This window comes from Zootoca vivipara, chromosome 3 (genome assembly GCF_963506605.1).
Source record: "Zootoca vivipara chromosome 3, rZooViv1.1, whole genome shotgun sequence".
Classification (NCBI taxonomy): Eukaryota; Metazoa; Chordata; class Lepidosauria; order Squamata; family Lacertidae; genus Zootoca; species Zootoca vivipara.
This window is the reverse complement of record NC_083278.1, coordinates 40,899,678-40,920,544: the sequence shown is the minus strand read 5'-3', so window position 1 is coordinate 40,920,544 and position 20,867 is coordinate 40,899,678. Positions and strand designations below refer to the sequence as shown.

General features: G+C 39.6%; 1 protein-coding gene across 3 annotated transcripts in view; it reads left to right on the top strand.

The window, feature by feature from the left end:
• RNGTT (RNA guanylyltransferase and 5'-phosphatase) overlaps positions 1-20,867 on the top strand; it is a 119,003-nt gene that overhangs the window by 39,215 nt on the left and 58,921 nt on the right. For all 3 annotated transcript variants that reach the window (XM_035109415.2, XM_035109413.2, XM_035109416.2), the window contains exon 11: positions 10,507-10,671. In XM_035109415.2, the coding sequence (XP_034965306.1) occupies positions 10,507-10,671 (165 nt within the window). The remainder of the gene's footprint in view (positions 1-10,506; positions 10,672-20,867) is intronic.

The following is a 20,867-nucleotide window of genomic DNA, read 5'->3' as shown; positions in this document are numbered from 1 at the left end:
GCAATTCGGCTCCAGGGACCAGCATTCACTCCATAAGACGCACAGACATCTCCCCTTACTTTTTTAGGAGGAAAAAGTGTGTCTTATGGAGTGAAAAATACAGTACTTAAAGTCAATTACTATCACACCTGTCAAGTGAAGCTGAAATGTGTAATGGGCTGCAGTATTGTTCAGCATGGAGACTATGTTGAATACATTTGTGGATTTTTCATGTGTGACTTGGTAAGAGTGTGCTCCCTAGAGTCTTCTTCACTCAGTTTTTCCGAGCTTCTCCTACAGGATTTTCGGGGGGTGGGATCTTTTAGTAAAATCTCCCCTTCTCAGGGAGCAGAAAGGAGAACTACAAGGAAGGTTTGCAGCAGCAGTGGCAACCACTGGAATACACCCCGCTTCCTATTTCATAGAAGTAGTCTAGGAGGATACCATGATCAATGGTGTTGAAAACCACAGAGAGATATAAATAGGAATAAAGTCATACTCCCTTTGATCTCTGTAAATCTCATTTGCCAGGGTGACCAAGGTCAACTCAGTCAAGACAGCTACCCCACTACAACTCTCTGCACCACCTTACTCAATAAGGAGATATTTGTTTGGAAGCTTTTCCAGTTCAAGGGTCCAAGAGTTTATTTTGCAGTGGCACTACCCCCTCATACATTGCACATTATGGATCCAACCAGTCAAACACCTTTTGCTAGATTTAATAAGCCAGGAGGGACAGGAGTCAAGAGGTTGGGCATTTAGCAGCAACATCTTGTCCTCAGCAGCTGACTGCATCAGTTGAAACACAACACATCATTGGCTATGGTATTGGGTACTAAATCTGGAACTGCAATAACTGCAGAGTCAGGGTTACTCTGAAGTTGAGGAACTTAATCCTCAAAGCATGAATCCAGTTAATCACAGCAGATCCTCAAATACTCCAGATGTCCTTCCCCCACAGTGGGAATCTAGAAAAAACTCCACTGCCTGGATCCTAGAGGATGCAATGTAAGCTGCGAAATGAGCTTTCTCTGCAGTCCATGCTGCCACATGGTAGGGTATCTTATGTGCCCCATGGTTAATTAACCATAGTTTGTTCTTGGAAACAAGAATTACTAGGTTTGAAACAAACAGGATCTGAAACCAACTTCATATGAAACAGTTGAGTTTGCTTGCCGGTGGATTTGATATTGCTTCTGCAAAAGGATTTCCTTTCCCCCTCCTCTTCCTTGTAACCTTCCATGTACCCCCCCCCCCCAAAAAAAATATATGCTCCAGACAGTTGGGGAACCATCAATCAGATTTGGAGCTGGGTGGGAGGCTGCATGGGGGAAGGAGAGAAAGGAGAAGTCGCTTATCTCTGTTATTTTAAGATGTTTACAATGGTTTTTAATACTGTGTGTTAAATTTTAATGGTTGTAACCTGCCCTGGGACCTTTGGGTGAAGGGTGGGTTGGAACAAACATAAACCAACCAAACAAACAAAACAAAACAATAAATGTGGGGAGTCAAAATCCACTGGAAATGACTCAAGTTTTCAGTTCCTGTTTTTACCTCCATAGCTGTAACTGGGTTTCCAGTTTGCATGCAAAGAGAAATGATGGTTAATTAAATTGGGAAACATTTAATTGGGGTCTGCCAAGAAGGCAGGAGGGAAGACATGTTTCAAAAATGGAGTGTGTGGGCACAAGCATTTGTGCGCATAAAAGAACCTGAACTAGACCCAATGTATTGCCCTGCATTCTGTTTCTCTGATTTACTGTTCTGGGTCAACAAATTAATTTTTTAATTAATGAGTTGTTTATTTCTTTACTGAAAGGCAGTTTCTTTAGCAGCACACATACTTCAAACAGAGTAGACTATTCTGGAAGTTTGTGTGCTTATTTTAGGAGGAAAGGAACACCTATGCTGATAGGGTAGATTTCAGCCATCAGGAACTATATTAACCCTGGTTGTGATTAGTAATGCTTGAAAGTCAAAATACTTTAGGTTGCTTAGAATATAGTGGGAATCTGAAAAGGGAATTTACTAAGCAGCATTTTGCTTCCAGTTCAAGGACAGTTCCAGACAATGTGTTATCAGCAGGAGCAGAAGTAAGGCTTTATCTTCAAAAGGCCATTAACAGTAGCCAAGCTGTAAAGATGAAAAAAGCTAACAAACTGTCTTTATGCTAATTATAGAAGCCTAATTACAAAAATAGTTTAGCTAGAATGTTTGACTTGGCAAGAAGAAGCATAGTTTTATCAGAGTTATTAGATACTGAACAATGAAAATCAATGGGACGCAATGACTTGTCACAGGGGAAAAGTGCTAGTTGTTGCTAATTTATTATTTTTTAAAATTCTGCTCCACCTAATGTTTGAAAGGGGCCCAATGGGTCATTACAAAAATGGTATAAAAACAGATAGCCACTCCCAATTTATACCCAAATACAAAATCAGAATATAAACATTAACACTAATTTGTGCTGCATTGAATTATGTGGGGTCAGTAAGAGAAATGTACCGCTTCAAAAGGGCCTGAAATATTGGCTTCCAGATCCTTATAAAAGTAGAGTTTATAACAGTTGCTTTAAAAGTTTTGTTTTATTTATACATTATATATTCATGCCATTTTTAAAAGATAGTCTTTCAAACCGGGTCATAGAAAAAGCACACAATATGCTGTTTCGTGCACAAACTAAACCTTAATTTAGCACTATATGCACAAGCAGTGGTGAGTCTTATGTGCATGAGCTTTGTATCCAATTGTGGGCATGAGAAAGAAGTCGGAAGAATCTGCTTCTGTTTTTAATCTACAGTAATTTATATTCCTTAATGTCTGAAATTGGGAAAAATCTGGTTTGTGTAATCTATAATTTGTTCAAACAAGCCATAATTGTTGATTTAGAAATCAGAGAAACCCTGGAGAGAGCCACTGACCATCAGTGTAGACAACAGTGAACTCGATGGACCAATTATCAGTTTTCAGATAAGGCAGCTTTCCTACGTTCCTAGTTATGTGTGAAATGGACCATTGCTGCTTATGGGAACTGTACGTAAATGAAAATAAGACACCGGACAATGTTTACTAATGAAGCAATGAGACATTGAAGGCGCGGGGTGTGTGGAAGGGAAAACTCACAAGTGTTATAATAGGCAGTAGTTTCCAATTCAGGTCAGTTACTGCTGTGCTGTACTTGAGGTGCTCCATAGGTCTTTAATCTTGTAGTTGATGATGGGCTAGATTCTAGAATGTCTCTGAGATGGAAGGGGGAAGCAAACTCACTAGAGATGCTCACTTTGATATCCCCCAATGGGGTCAAGCTGATGTTCCGCTTGCCACAAATAGTGTTCTTGGTAGGTAAGAGCTACACCTTCCCAGTGGTTCCCTGGCTCTTGACAGAAGCCAACGTGACCTTCTGTTTGCTACTGCACGGATAATGCAATTAAAAGTTTTATATATCCTTCTGTGGGAGAGTCTTTCCTATTAGTGTGTTATTTTGTTCTAGGTAAAGAAAGGAGGGACCATGTAAAAGCTTAGGGGAGGAAAAAAGAACAGCAACTGCTACTACTTTGTGTGAGTTTGTAAATGCATCAAGAGAGAAAGTAAAGTGCAATGGTCAGATTGATCACATTTATTTTTCTCAGACAACTTCTGGTCAAATGCAAATTGGATGGGCCACATATTAAATAATGGGAAGAAATGTGCTTTACAAGAGGTCAGACAAGTTAATCTGGTGTATTCTGTCTTTTAAAATCAAAGTCTGACTTGATAGTGTAGTCCATATGTGGTGAATTAATTTACCAAGTTCCCATCCATAATCATTTCTACAATAAGCTTTTAAAAATATTGCTTCAGTCTCAAAAACACCTTCATAATCTCTAATCCAAGCACCTAGATAGAAATGTGGTTTAAAAAAGAATATTGTGTGAAATAGAATTAAGGATTTACTTCATAACTGAGTTAAACTTTGATGGAATTGATAACTAGTTTATGCCATAATAAGAGTCCTGTTGTACCTTAGAGACATTCTGACCCATTCAAAACTTATCTTTTACTTTGAATCCTTCCTTTTAAAATGCCCAGCAGTTTTGCCTCCACTATTTGGGATTCCCCCCCCCCCCAGGGCGTATACAAGGGTTCTAGCATTGATGTGTCCAGGGTGACAATTTTTCACTTGCTGCCTTACCGATGGTGAATGAAAACTTGCTTCGGGTGAATAGCCTGCTCAGGTGCTGCTCATCCTCAGTGGTGTTTTTGTGGACATATAAGCTTTTATTGTATTGCACATGGCGTGCAGGGTTGAGGGAGCAAGTGCAGGGGCTACTTATCTGCTGGGTTGAATTAGTAGATAAGAAAACACTCGATAATCAAAACATCACTGGAATCATTGTAATTTCAAATAAAATTACAGGCTTCCTTAGTAAATTGCCTCTGTAACTTGAGGCAGCCATCCACACATTTGGTAGAAGGTGTTTGCAGCTGAGGGACAACGTGTTTGAATGCACTTTCACATCAGAAACTGGTGGTAAGCTAGCACTTAAGGACAACAGGTTCTTCTTTAAACAACAACAACGATAACTTTTTATTAAAACTGTTTTGATTGTCTTAACAGGCAGTCAAAATGTAACAAGACTGATAAACCTCAAAACAATTAAATAAAGAAAACCCAAGCAAACAGAGGCTTCAATGACCAGCTGTTCCTCCTCTCTCATGCTCAGGGGGAGCCAGCCACCGAAACTGCTCTGCGCTTGGCCTCCTACACCCCCTCAACATTAAGGGGCCCCGGTTCCCTCCCAACAGTTATTGGGCAAAGACACCCTGATGCCTTTTTGGATGCATTCTGTTTTTATTCCATTGTTCTGTGGAAATCTCTGCTGTCCTGAGCGGCTTAATTGGCAGAAAATGTTTTTTTTAAAAAATATGTTCTTGGCGTTGGTTAAATTGTCCCTAGATTCCCATTATACATATATGTCATTCATCTACTATTGTCTGTCTTCAAACTGCACTTGGCTTGTGGGAATAATAAATTAAAGATCTTTGACTGAAAGAGTTTTTCCAAGCACTTTGTGAGTAGGCAAATTAAAATTATTGTTTTATGCCTTCCTTTGGAATGGGGCAGGAGAGGGAGCAACTGAATCAGACACCTGCTTTCCCTATCTCCCAGAGGAGGGAAAAGCAGTATATAAAAATGTCAGTTAAAAGGGTAGCTTGAGTTTTTATAGAGAGGAACAGAGCCTTTTACTTGCTCTTCCAAATTTCCTTGTGGGAGATGCTTGGGTTGCCAATATGATTCTCTCTAATTATCGTTGGGCCAACCCTGCCCATGGGCCATCTGTGTGGGGTTGATGTCCAGCAACATCTGAAGGGCACCACATTCCTGCTTCAGTCCATGGTGGCCTCTGTTGCCATCTATGCCTACAATCTTCTTAGCAGAGGCACCTACTGAAATTGTTATAGGTAGGTAGCTGCTTTGGTCTGATGTAGTCGAAACAAACAAACAAAATAAATAAAAGAAATTCTAAGGTGCTGCTGGAAGGATTTTTTTTTATTTTGTTTCTACTGAAATTGTGTTAGCTAGAAGATCTATCCTCTGCCCTGGAATGGTTAACTAAAATGTGAAATAAAATGGGGGTGGTGGTGATCTGAATTAGGACATGGCAGGTGCATAATGCTAGGTTTTGTTGGTAAATGGTCATAGCTTGCAATGATAATGAATGAATGAATGAATAATACTTTATTGTACCACTTGTTTACAGTGAGATTAAACAAGGATCTCCCCCCCACATTCTCTCAGTCCTTGTTACACTCTGGGTGCTGTCGTATGACCGCCAACCCCGAACGTCAGCTGCAATGTTGCTGTCTTTCATTCAGCAGCCTCACGGCCCATGGGTAAAAACTGTTCTTTAACCTGTTGGTGCGGCTTATCATGCTTCTATATCTCCTGCCCGAGATTGATTGGAATCAATATGATTGGAATCAATATGGTAAATATACCAAAGCCCACCTGCTATTAGAATGCATACACTCCTCACAAGAATCTACACATTGTGGAGGCAATTTGCATTTGTAATGTAAAAGTAATAAAATTTAGGACTAACAAACACACACTCCAACGTGTTAGCAAGGACCCGAGCTTTTCCTATTTGTTGCTTGCATGTATTATAAAGAGAAAGCAGCAATATATAAGGCATTCTGTTCTGAAGTCCAAAGCATTTTGAAAGTGGCCTCCCTATAACTTTGTCATAGGAGTACTGTACTCCATGGCAGATGACACTGTGCTATCCAGGTTCTTGAAGTTTTTTTTAAGAGGTTGCGATATCCATTGTGCAGTACATAGTCATAGAATCTTCCACTTCAAAGACATAGGGTTATAATGCAATTTTGTTTCTCATTTCCCTGAAAGTTGCTAATTAATGTAGCAAGTTGACTAAGAGCAAATAGTTATTTTGCTGTCTCATGCATTATTTATGAAGTGACTGTGGTTTTGTGTCAGGTTTAAAGATGCTCTTAATAGGATTCTAATAATTTTAAAAGTAGGTTAAATTGAGCTTAAATAGGAAATGGGTTTTTAGCTTTGTAGTCATGTGCATAATTGCTATTTGGATTGAGTACTTGGTTTTGTATTTTTATAATCTTTTTAAATTTGTGTTTAAATAAGCACATTTTATTTCTTCACAATATTTATGAATTTCACAAATTAGTCTTTATAAGAATTAATCAGATGTAGTCTATAATAATAATAGAGGCTTTATGTATTGATTTTAAATCAATTCATAGTACAGTATAAGGTTTGTCCTCTTACTGGTTCTCTAATTCGGTCAGCTTGCAGACTTAGTGTACATGGACTTTCCTTTTTATATTAGTTTTTGAAATACTGTATATCCCTTTAAAATGGAAAAACTCTAATTCATGATAATTATTTGTTCTTTCCTTACATGCTAAATAGATTTTCCATTGCAACTTTTTTTTTGTTAAACTAGCTTTTAAAAATATAAAAGCTACTCAGAGGTTTTGAGCATATTTTTCTTTTACAAATGATGCTTGAAATATTAAAAATATATGCTTTTGAAATTCAGTAGAGAATTACTGTACCTCCTAAGGTCTTTTGAATGCTTAAGGACATCTTCGGGATTCCGTAATAGTGATTTTACAGAAGTATCATAAAGCCTCAAGTCCAACTTCTGGTAAAACTGAAGGGCAGCATTCAATCTTAACATCAACCTCAAAGAAAGCTGCCCTTGTTGCTAGTCTGGCAGCAGCATTCTGTAGTCAGCAGCTATCTGGCGTTGTAGAACCTTGGTCATCTATTGGTTATGCTGGACTGAGAGTTAGACACCATTTAAGAGAAAAGATGGATAATTCCAAAGGCGTTACCATGCTATTTCCATTCCAATACATTCTATTTCATCTTCTTTAAGGATGTTTAGATTTATTATTATGACACTTGAAAATGCAGATGTTAGCCATGCATGCTTTGAATTGTCATTAGTAATGCTGCCAAAATGATATTTTAGCCTGTTGTGTTACAGTTTGGTTTCAGAATAATAAAACTTGTTAAGAAAGTTGTGGCATATGCTCTGCTTAGGCTAAGTAAATTAAGGCAAGGACATGCCTTGTGTGCCTAACTTGTGTGGGTGTATACTCTGCCTAGTAAATTATTAACGAGAAGAATACTATGATGAGAGGAATACTAAGGGTGAATTTTTGAAAAAGGTCCACTGACCTTTCTGCATTTACTCTCCTACTGCTACCAGCAAAGCTTTGACATTTTCTGCTCATGTGAGTAGGTGTTGTTGCATGATACCGTGTGGATTATGTAGACAGTATCAGTAGTGTGGTATGGGAGCAACAGTGGAGAAGGTAACAGTTGTGCTGTTCCAGGAAGTCTGTAAAGAAGGTATTATTACTTTACTTACAAGTTGGTTTTGTCACTTAATCCTATGTGTGAATATACACACTCCTTTCTCCAGCAGCTATACTATATCTCAAAGATGAATGTGTTAACTCTATTCCTTCCCATTCCACACTGTAATGTTGTGTTATGCAGTGCAAAAATTTGATGTGTGAAGTAGACTTTTGCAATCTGGCACATATACAAGGGGTCAAGAGTGATTTTTGATTCTACCATGCCTAAAGGTGCTTCTTTAGCACAAAATTGCTGGGGAAGGAAGGACTAGAAGTGAATATGAGACATTCTCAGTTTTTGTGTCAATTCAATTTCGAATAAATAAACTTGATCTTTTGAAAACCACCATACTAGCAACACATAAATATGTGTGATGTATTGAAAAATTCAGTACCTTCAAAATACATAAAGTTCTAGGGACCAAATATAGCACTTGCTTTTTCTATATAGTTATAGCACATATACTTGTATCCTAATTTCTGTTAAATCTTATTTCAAAAAGCTAAGAAAACGTCAAACCAAACCTATTCCAGGCAAGGTAGCAATCCCAGTATTATGATTGCTGCAACAATACCTTGATGAAAAGTGCTAGAAAGGTGATGAATGTTTTTCAGGAAGTTGCGAATGTTATTACTGTTTGAAATGTCAACACCCTTTCAATGAAAATGCTGAGTATGTAGAATTTAGATTGCTTTCACTCGAATCACAAAAAAGTCTCAACATGAAAAATTGTTGAAATTGTTTTTCATACTTGGATATTAACAGGACTTACAAAAGAGACAGGGATTCTAGATCTGAAATACTTAGATGGTACTTGAACATAATACGAAACACTTTGGGGTACCCTGTTCTAAGCAGATTCACTCCCATACATGAGGCAGTTAAAGAGACTGGCAATCGTCTGCCTTAAAGAGCTGATATCACGGTCTTAGCCTCAAGAAGGGGCTGAGAGAATCACGACATTTCTTGCAGTGAAGCCTCAGAGGGAGCTGTAAACAGTGACAGTGGTCAGCAAAGAGTAGGGTCTATGGTAAAGCTGCAGGGAGCTCAGCCAGGGTGAAGACTGCAAGAGAAGCTCCACAGAAACTCCTTGTGTACTTTCCAGGAGGCAAGTGACATCCAGGAAATCCTCAATACTCAAATCCGCTGGGAGGAGTGGCTCAGGATAATTGGCAGTTCAGCTGAAACAGTTACAGTGGAACTGTCATTTAGAGGAACAGATCCCTAGTTAATGCAAACACTAACGTATTTTAGTAACCTTTTGAAAACGCACATTTTTCTTCTTATAGTTATTTTATAATGAAGTATAACTATTAGTTAACTGCTATTGAGTCTGACCGGCCTTGTGTCACGCCTAACACCCACAGCTGTTTGTGTGTAAAAACAAGGTGTTATCATTAGCAGATCATTTAGATATATTGGTGGCCGTGGGCAAAAAGGTTAAAAACATACCTGGTGGGTATAGGTAGAAGTGTGTGAGTGGGAATAAACTGGATCCCCTTTACACATTTAGAGAATCAACAGTGTGAGTAGAAACTGTTTTCTCCATGGTATCCCTTGTGCTTTTTCTACCTCTTTGTCTCTCGAGACAGACTACTGCTGACCAACCATAAGAACCATCTAAGGCCCACAGAAATGGAGGGAAGGGATGAACACTGCTTTTATCAGTACATCTGCACCTTTTCTGATTCAGAAGTGTGTGGTGGAGTTGGCTTAATTTCTTCAGTCTGTTGTAGCCACCCAGCCATGCTGCCCACCCACCTGTGTGTCATACTCCTGCAGTTTCTACATTCCTGGGAGAGTAAAAGCCTTGTCAGCTATTACTGTCACACACAGCATTGATAGGGGATCAGAATCAGCCAAAAACAAAAAGACTTAAAGAATGAAAAGGAGGTAACTGGTAGGGTGTGTGTGTGCAAACCTGTGTAGGAGGGAAAGATATAAAGGTGGGTAATATTGCATAAAAATCTGCAGTGGTACAAAGAGGAGAGTGCTGTGGGATGGAGAGAGGGAGAAATGAGCAATATGGAATGCATAGGGTGGATCAAACTGACTCAATCTGTCAGCGCAAGGATTCCCTCTCATGCAATGGAACCCCTTGCCCTGTGCCCTCCCCAAGTCTCAGGTAGGTTGGGAGGACGCCCAGAACAGATTCAGGGGGGCATGGGGGGAGAGGGGGGAAAGTTCTGTTGCGCAAGTGGAAATTCTTGCACTGATGGAACAAGTTAGTTGGATATTGCTCATAAATACCTGTGGAAGGATAGGAGAAAGATGGGAGGCTAGTGAGTCCTGTAGATGAGGAAGCAGAAAAGGGGGGAATAACCAAGAGATGGTGCTGTATGGTACAGAAACAAAAAGCAGGATTTGCAAAGAATGGGTAACAGTTTAACTTAGTGGTTTCTTTGGAATATTTTTCTGCAGCTGACTGTGTGATATAGCCCTCTTGAATTGATAAAATTGTAAAGTCACTCTGCTGATTTGAGTAAAAGGGTTGTGGCATGTCATACCTCCCTGTTATTTCTTTGCTTATCATTTTATTACTAAAATACTGTTTAGTTGTAGATCATTGTTGTGTATGCCACTTAGATTTTTATAAATGTGCAAACATTAACAAATTGTGTATTTTCTTTTGGCAGGCACAACCAGTTGGAGAGTGTGATTTTAACATTCGTCTGGCATGTATTGAAAAAGAGATTATATTCCCACGACATGAAAAAATGAAGACTGGACAAATCGACAAAGCACAAGAACCTTTTAGTGTTCGTAACAAACCATTTTTTGACATCCACATTTCAAAAAAGGTAAACATGTTTTTGATTATTTAACTCTGTGTCCTTTGAGTTGTCATTCTCTTTGCATATGGTTTTTAATATCTTTCAAGATATCCTTGCATTTTAAAATATACAGTACCTTCAAACATAAGTTTTTTTGTTTAATATCCACTATTTTATTTTATTAAAAAAAACCTTTATTGATACAGTATAATGTGCATTTTAGGGGAGGTTTCAAAAAAGTTACTTAGAGAAAGGTGGTGAACAAGAAAAAGGGTTGTCTCTATCCCTACAATGTAGTGGTGAAGGTACTATCGTTGCTTTAATGGAAAGTCTAGAGCCATCTATATGTGTGTTTGAAATGAGGATCATTCATAGGAGGAGAATATATTGTCTTCTTCATTCTAGATAATTATTGGAGTGATTTTTTCCTTAAAACATTTTGTGGTTTGTTTCTTCTGCTGACCTTGGGTGTTTGAATGGGACAGCCCGTTATGTTTTTCTGCTGTAGACAAAATACCCCCCCCCCCAAATCTGGGCCTCCTTCCTGTCCCCAATGTTGTGCCCGTGTTGCTGCTGCCTTGCTACCGTAGCTGCACTCTCACCTGCAGCTGCACCTGCACTCGAAATGTAGCCTTATTGGCTAATAAGGGTCCTTTAAGTTGCGCCCAGGCAGGGACAGAGACAGTCAATAACGACACCGAGGGTTGAATCCAGAGAAAGAGTTTAATCTCTAATTAGAGAGACTCTTGGTGATCCATATATTTCACGACAAGAGGAAAGAAAGACAAATTTGCAAAGATTCTTATACACTTCTTGGGCTCCTTCCCCCCTCCTCAGGAATCCACTCTGTAAGAGTGCGCACGCAAGAGGGTCATAGGTTACAAATACATATATGGATCTTCCTGTGTCCGGTCCTTCTCATAAACACATGCTGACTCAACAAAGCCTTCAGTAAGCCTTCAGTAAGGCTAGTTTATGCATCAAGCTAGCAACTTCCAGTGTCAGGCTGGAAGTGCATCATCGCTGATAATAAGCCCCTCTCTGCCTCTCGTTCTGTCCTCCAGACAAGGCCAGCTATTCGTCCTTGATAGCAAGCTGGGCATCCTGTCTCACTGTTCCTTTTGCTTACATTACACTTAGACACACAGATAGGCAAAGAGGAAAGCATTTTAAGAAGAAAAGCATCCACGGAATATGGGGGGGGGGCTAAGGCATACAATCAGAATTATACAATGCAGGCAATGCGAACGATAGGATCAAATTTAGCTCAATAATACAATTGGCAAATCTCTCCCTCCACCACCATGATACAACAACAGCAACAAGTGTACAATATTAGCAGTGAGGGCAAGGGTGCTGTGGCAGGGTCAGATCTCCAACCTACGGCAAATTGCTTCGCCTCGCCTCACTGAAGTGTCAGCCTTGGTGTTGAAACTATGTAGAATATTATTCTACTTGAAATGATTAGCTGCATGGGAATTCTGTACTGCTTTGGGGGCATGTTGGTGTCAGGATTTCCCTTAAAACAAGTGACAATCCTTAATGGCAGTGATTCCGGAGAGTCCTTAGAAGTAGACCACTCTTAACTGCATTCCCTCCCCTTCTGCTTGACTGCCAAAGTAACTGAGAGACAGAGATGGGATCTGAAGGTAATTATGCCACAGTCTTTTAAGTCTCTGAATGAAAAACTGCTTGGGAATCTAGTGTATGGTACTTTGAGTTCTCTGAAGTGTTAGAGGGATATAAAAATAAATAATATGATTTTGTGATTACGTACTCTTTTTGAAAAACAGTCTCTCATAATTGTCAATTGCTCCCCTCTCATTTTTTAATATTTATTAAATAAAACAAAATTTATTTAAAAAATTAGCAGAACAATTCTGTAATCTTTCTCTGCCACTTCAAGAAAAATCACTTCAAAAACTCTTAAATTGCTGCCTCCCCCCCCCCCCCCAGTTTGGCATGAGTTTGGGGAAGCAAAACGTGACTGGCTAGGCAGGAATGTCCTTCACCTGATCGGTTCCTGGCAAACTGAAGAGAAGCATTTGACCTACCAGCTTTTCCTTGATACTATGGAATATGCTACTAGAAAAACAGAGGAAGAGGGAAAGGGAGTTCTTCGGTAGGAACTGCATGCTTGGAATGTGAAATTTTGGATTTCAAACGGAAGGTTTAAGATGAATGTGGATCTGACCACTCCCCTTGCATTTAAAAGAGAGACAACTCTCTCTTCCTATTCCTATAAAGTCCTATTGTTGTGGATTCTATACTCCATAAATTCTCATCCATTGAAAGGGAGGAATAACTAGAAGGGTATTTATTGAATGCAGATGCTAGTTTTAGCCCTTGTGCTGATCTGTGTCAGGGATGTACTTTTGAGATATTGATAAATAGGAGGCTTCAAGTGTGTCAAGAATTTGTAAAATATTTTGAAATAGCATCAGTACACTGAAGGCAGGATGTAAATAGCATGTAGCATATATCGTTTGCCAAGTAGTCTTTCATTGTAGAGGTAGATGAGACTCATGTTGGCTTTTGACAGAACAACAAATAGTGGCTGTGAGATTTCTACCCTTTCCTCTTCTCTTCCTTTTTTCTTCTACAGTGGTGCCTCGCTAGACGAAATTAATTCGTTCCACAGGTCTTTTCTTATAGCGAAAAATTTGTCTAGCGAATCCCATAGGAATGCATTGAATTTTTTTTTGCCCATAGGAACGCATTAATTGAATTTCAATGCATTCCTATGGGAAACCGCGATTCGCGTTTTCGTAAAACGCATTCGTCTAGCGAGGCAACCTCCGCTCGAAAAATCCTTTCGTTAAGCAGAAATTTCGTTAAGCAGGGCATTCGTTAAGCGAGGCTCCACTGTATCTCCAATTCATATGGTCATGATTATTTCCCCCTTTTCTAACCAGATGGTCTGCAGCTCCCAGGTAGCAAAGAATGGTAGCAATATCACATTCCTGCAGAAAATGGGCTCTGCCTATATGCTTGAAGGTGATTTAGAGGACGGCCCCTCCCTCCCTCCCTAGCTTTCAATGAATGTGAGAGTTACATTCTCACTAAAATTTCCCCCAGTTCTAAAGCTAGAAGTAAAGAGATGCAGTGATGTTTTGGAGAATGGTTACTTCTGGACACTGTCCAGACATATGGACATTTCTCCAAAGCTAAAAATGAGCAAAATTTATCCTGCGGGGAATGTCCTTATATATGTTTCCCTGGTAGAGAATATGGTGCTTTAGCAGAGTCCACTACATTATTTTACAGTGTGAGCATCCTGTTCTGCAGGGACTTGAGGCTTGCAGAGAAGTAGTCACAGTCCAGCTGAGTTTCTTCTGGGCAGGTGAAGTCAGTCAGCGTGAACTCCAGGGGTGGGGAACCTTTGGCCATGGGCTAAACCTGTTTGAACTGTGGTTCCCAAGCTTGGGACCCTTATGCAACGGATTTTGATAGGTGGGTGGGAGAACATACCTGTCAATCCTGGTGGGTTGCCCATCTCAACTGTTGAAGTTGGCCTGTGGGCAGGACCCGATAGAGACCATTGGAGCCAAAAATGTTCCTCCCCTGCCCACGGCCCTGCAGTAAGGTAAAGTCATGGAAGGTCCAGTCCTGTTAAGTCATTCAGGTAAAATAAAGGGATAAAACAGAACCCTGGACAGCTCCAGTGAGCCCTGTTGCAAAGATAATTGCCTTAACAGGGAGCTGAAACCACCATGGAAAGGAAAACCTGCTTCCTAATACAGCATACTCTCTTGAAAGAGATGGCTGTGTTTCTTAAAGGGCCTTGCCTGATTCTGTATCCTTTGACTCTTGAATAGATCTAAGATATGGACTTTTGGGGATCCTGTGATGGGAGGGAACAGATGGAGATAGTAAAGACTGTCCAGGTATAAGTAGACTGAACCATCATCTTATCCAAGTCTTCCTCAGAGCACTGTGAGACTCCAGGGTCAGGGGCCATGTCAATCGACTTTTGGATTTAGAAAGTACTGTTCAAGTGGATGATTTTTGTTTTTGTTTTTAAAGGAGACGCAAGAGTGATTTTCTCACCCTGGGAACTCTTGGAAATTGAAGGTGTGCAATATAAATCAAATCAATCAATTAAAGGGCAAGCCAAAGTCTTGGTAGATTGTGGCCTGCCATTTGTAATGGTTGCTTAAATTGTGCTTTCATTAGAGAGCATTTCCTCTTGGGTCCTGAGCTGCTTGTGAGAAGCAGATAATAAGAATTCACCACCTAGGCCTGCTTGAGAACCTACTAATCAGAAGTGACAGACACATGTGAGGCTGCTTCTGGTCTTACATTGTGTCCAAGTAGAAACCATAGAGAAAACTATGCTTTGCCGGGGGAGGGGAGTAAGGTGTATGTTTTGGCTATTTCTGGCTGGAAAATGAGTTAAGTTTAATGGATAATTTCATTTATTAAACTTTTTCCTTCCATTGAAAAAGCAATGCCCAAGATAATAACCAAATCATAAAACATAAGGAAAAACAAAGCTGTGAAGCAGCATGTTGGCTCTGCTTTGTAAATTAAGTTGCATATTAGGGGACAGGGGAGGACAGACTTGTATGAAGAATATGTTTGATGCTATTACTGACTTTAATGGGTTCAAAGGGGATGAATAGCTTGTCTACTGTAGGTAAAACCAGTAAGTGTTTGCCAGTGATTGTAGTAATCTGTGTTTGATTTCCCTACGTTTCAGCACATCAAGTTAAGCCGGTAATGAACATAATTTAATTAGATCTGTAGTTGACCATTTCAGCTAGCATTTACTTTATGGGTGGGTAGTATTGACTTCCTTCCTTACTCATAGATACAGACACAACCTGCCCCTTCACCACACAAATACCCAACCCACCTTTCCTACGTGGCCTGTCTCCCATCACTCTGTGCTGAAATGCTGAGATCCAGTTGTATCCCTTGTCTCAGCCAAGCTGATTAGTGCATGGAACAGCTGAAGAATGCTCCAATCTGACCTCTCCTCAACACTAATCAGCTGGGCAGTCAGAGCCTGTGGACCACACCAAAGTTGGCTGAGGGCTATGTGATTTCTAATGTACAAACACCAACAATAATTTTCAAAAAATAGAACTAGCTTGTCCATACAATTAGTCCACCGATTTCCCCTCCAAAATCCAATTTGTTCTTTTATATTTTTACAACTGTTTAAATGGACAGTGACATTATTATTAATCAAATTTGTATACTGCCCTTCATCTGAAGATTTCAGGGTGGTTCACAACATAAAAATTCAAAAGAGAACACAAAATACATAATAAAACAAAAACAAACCAAAGGGCAGTGACATTAATTTTAGTTTCTGAAGGACATTAGTTTAGTATTTTGGGGTTATACGCTAATGCATTGAAAGTCTAGATATCCAGCAACCATTTCACTGCTGTCAACAGGCTTTCAGTGTTTAAGGTCAGAATAAAAGCCTATCTGTAGTTTTGAATTTAACTGAATCAAGGGTCAGCTACATGTGCCCATTTATGTGGCCTGCCATCCATTAGACTGGCATATTCCCAAGATGTGTCTTTTTAATGACCTTTTTAAAATATGGAAATAGTTGGGTAAAAAAAATATGTAGGAGGCACTGTAATACAGATATGCAGTGCCACTGGGTTGAATGCAATGGGCCTCAACAACAGCAGAACTTTTGGGAGCTTTTTGCTATTTTTACTGATTCAGAAGGCCTCTGAATCAGATCCCCCAAACATGAGGAGCTGCTTTTCAGGTTGTAGAGAAGGCTACTAGTTTTACATTTAACTCTGAGTTAGTAGTAGTAGTAGTAGTAGTAGTAGTAGTAGTAGTAATATATTATTATTATTAATACCCCACCCAGCTGACTGGGTTTCCCCAGCCACTCTGGGCAGCTCCCAACCGAATGTTAAAAACAATACAATTAAAAACTTCCCTAAACAGGGCTGCATTCAGATTTTTTTTTTAAAGTAAGATAGTTGCTTATTTCCTTGACATCTGATGGGAGGGCATTCCACAGGGCAGGCTCCACTACCGAGAAGGCCCTCTGTCTGGTTCCCTGTAACCTCACTTCTCATAGTGAGGGAACCACCAGAAGGCCCTTGGCTCTTGGAGCTCAGTGTTGCAATACATGATTCTCTTATTCATCCTTCACATCATGTATTTCAATCTTGATACTATCTGTTGTCTTCAACATGAAGTTCCAGATTCAATGTATTAATTTAGAACAGGTATCTTTATTAACAAGCAAGCACCCGTATATGTACATCCATCAACTGAACAATCTGACTGACAGGCTTGTTCTTAAGATTCTGTTCATCTCAAAGATGAAGCAACATACATCATCATGGGGCATGTGTGCGAAGTGGGCTGTAAAACAGGAAAGAGGAGGAGACATGGAAATGGCAGGTAGTCCATGTGAAGTGAGAGTTGAAAAAAGGAGGGAAAGGGGATGGTGATAATAATGGTATGTGTGCAGGTAAAGTGGGACTGCGGAATAGAGAAGTGGCTTCAGAAATAGAGTTGGGAAGGTGGAAAATGGATAAGATTCATTGAAGGGGAAGGGGAAGTTCTAGGGGATTAAGCTGAGGGAGTGGTGGGGGTTGGCGAGTGGAACAAACTGGGGTTCAGGCTCTAGTTACTGAATTTTGGGGATGTTACATGTTGTTGCTTGGCAGGGGGTTGGACTGGATGACCCTTGTGGTCTCTTCCAACTCTATGATACTATGATTCTATGATGGAGATGTAGACTATGTGGATGTACTGTAGTGTCCACTCTTAACCAAAAAAGCAAAACAGAAAGCTTTTGGAATACTTGGTGGTTTGTTTCTGTCCTCATTTATGTTTTCCACTGCAATAGTATACTTTTTATTTTATTTTAATGTCTTTTCTGTCGACACTTGTAAGTTCATGTATAAAACATAACATACTATTATGTCCTCAACTAAAATGTCACTCGGGAAAGCTCATCAACCCTGGCATACGATTCTGCTCTACCATGCCAATTGGTAAATGCCTGAGTGAACAGAAGAGCTTTGCAGCATGCCACAAAGGTCATCAGACAAGGAATAAATGTTCACATTTATGGAAGCATGAACTCTTGCTGCATTTGAATGCTGCATGTACTTTTAACTGAAATAATCAGATATTCTTCCATTCTTACTTTTTTAGTCTTTTGTTTTTCCTTCCTGCTAAGTAACAGTGGTGAATATTGTTTACATCTACCTCAAGATGTCAATATGGAAATTGCTTCTCAGTGGCTATTAGACTTTCAAATCCACTTGAAGTGTAACCCTGTTCTTATAATGGACTATAATAGATCATATTATCAATCTGTGCTCTTTGCGTAGTCGGTCATATCAATGACTATAGTATCAAATGATTTTCTTCCATTAAATACATTCAAGTGAGACCCCAGAAAAAGTTAAAAGTATGGCGTGTTATTGTTCATTGTTCCAACCAGTCATGCCCCCCTTTAAAGGATACTCCCATTTCTCCTCCTCCTGATTTCCTGCCCCCGCTCCAACAGTAAGTATTCCATAGACACTGAGCATACTCAGAACTTATTGGGTTGTCTTTCAGTTCCCCTCTTGGGTTCCCCGCCTACAAAGCTTTATTGTACTGCTGCAAACCTTGGAGATCCCCAAGCTTGCTGATGCCTCCCTCTTGATGTAGACAGTGCCATTTGGTATACATAAGGACCATCACTCACCTTTGAGCATTGGAAAGGACAAGGGACAAGTGAATATCTACAACAAAAAGTTGCAGTCTAGAATGCTTCTTCTCAACATTCCAGTCATTACATTCAACTTCCTCAATAGTCAGCTGGGTTTGTGCTCAGTTCTCATTGGGTTTTAGAATGTGGAAGGACATACTTGATGCCCCATCCAGTTACTTTGAATTCATGGATTTCTCCATTGATTTCTGTGGGCTGCTCTGCAATCTTGAGAGTTTCCTCGAGGATACCTCTCCCTTGTGGCATGGAGCCATTTTGGGGACTGCAGTCAGAGAATTGAATCCCAAGTATAGATTATGATTATAAGAACAACAGAGTAAGTAACTGTCATTCTAATAGGCATTTTAATCTTGCTTAATCAGGGTATATTGTACCAACGGATCTTTTGCCTTTCCACCAAAATGATACTTGATCACCAGCCATGAGGGGTAAACATCTTGAATTTCCCCCTTGGCTTAAAGGAATGCTGCTTCATATCATGTTTTTGTTTTTGTTTAACGAGTATAAGTTTCTTGGGGAAAGGCCATAGCTCAGAGGCAGCCTTGCAACCAAAAAGTCTCCAGTTCAATCCACAGCATCTTTATGTAGGGTTGGGAGAGACTCCTGCTTGAAATCCCAGAGAGCCACTTCCAATCAGTGTAAGTACTGAGCTAGCTGGACCAATGGTCTGACTCAGTATAAGACAGCTTCCTATGTTCTTGCTTACTATTTATTATTACTACTTCAGATTACTGTCCTTTTACTATATGTTTACTATGTACTTAAGAGGATTTATAAAGTGTTCATCAGTGAATGGGTTCCCATGAGTGAATTTGCTATTAAGAAACCATTTAAGTCACAGAGAAGTCAGCAAAATATTTTCTTTTCTTTTTTCAAAAAAGAAAATCTACATTATGGTATGTGTCCATCGTCAACAGGTTCTCATAGACCCAGTATGGGGAGAGCTGAAATTGATCTGAAATTCAGTTCTGCCTAGCCTGTATTTTTAAAAATTAAAAGAGGAGAGAGGGAGGTGTTCGTGACATGTTAGAACTCAAAGAGGGGAGAATGACCTGTCCTTCCAGAATGAAAGGAAAAGAGTTGGATAGAGTTCCTACTTATGTTCTTCCTGATAACAGTGACCAGAGAGGCCAGCCAAGTGATGTAGATAAAGGAAGAAGGGAGGAATGTTTGAAACTCCTGCCACCCAAAAGTTTCCTTCTTTCAAAATCAAATGCTTCTTCATACAGTGGCAGATAAATGATACAAGTTTGGGCATGTCACTTAACTGGTTTTTGTATAAGAACAAAAGGGCAGTGGAAAGCACCCCACCTACTCATTTTGGATCTAGTCCATTTTATTCTGAGGATTATATTTGTCCTTAATATAGGAAATCAATTCAGGGGGCACTTGAGATATGAGATTTTATGAAACAGAGGGGGAACATGTGCTTAACAATAATAAAGTAATTTAATAATGTGTAATTATTTATTGCTTCTGATATTACTACTGGAATAATTTAAGCTACAGTGTAATTAATTTCTTCAAATGAAAACTTTGCATTAAGCTCACCTATGTGATTCTCTTAGAAACAGCAATTTGCCATTTGCCATTCAGTTTATCCAAAATATTACATAATTTGTGAAGCTTTCTCTAAAAGTCTAAAATATTAATATTTGAAAATTGATATATTTATGGATAAAGTAATCCTAAGAAATGCCAGCGGTAGCCACTATTGATAAGCTGGGGGTCACAAATATCACTTAAATTGTATTAAATTGCAGAAGTTTTAGGCTTGCCAGGGCCAAATTTTCAAAAGCCCTGCCTCATCGCATCTTCTCTAATACTTCCTTTTTCTGCACCCCATGTCCCTCATCAGATGACATTCCTGTACCCTCCCATTCTTACTCCCCTAGTCATACACTTCTCCTTGTACATTTTCCAGGGTGTAATCTTCTCTAGCTAGAAAATCTGGGCTTCCTGGACACTTGTATGCATAGTATAAGCATTTTGGCAGCGCTGAAAGGGGGAGAAAACTTGTTGCTTGGCTACTCCGATTATATGAAATGAAGCTCAATCTTTATTTAATTATTTCAAGAGTTTATATACAACTTAACAATAAAGTTTCCAAGCAGTGTACAATAAGATTGAAAAACGCATGCCCTGGATAAAATGAATAAGGAAAACAAAAACAATGCCTATGGTAATAGAAAGGTCTTTGTCAAGCATCTGATCTCAGTTGGGAGGGAGTTCTTTAGATTCTGTCTTTGTAGGTAAAGGCTTGCTTGAAACCTTGAAATTTTCAGATAGCTTAAGAGTTTCCAAGCACAGATGGCGTATGGCCTTGCTCTTTCATTATCTTTCAGTGTTGTTTTGCCATGGGTCCAGATGGTTGAATCCAGAGGATAGGGTGGGGAGGTGCACCACACTTTTGCTATTGGGTGCTGCAGGGCACCATTTTGTCTCCAATGCTACTTGTATGAAGCATTTGGGAGCTTTCATTAGATGATTTGGCTCTGCTCAGTTC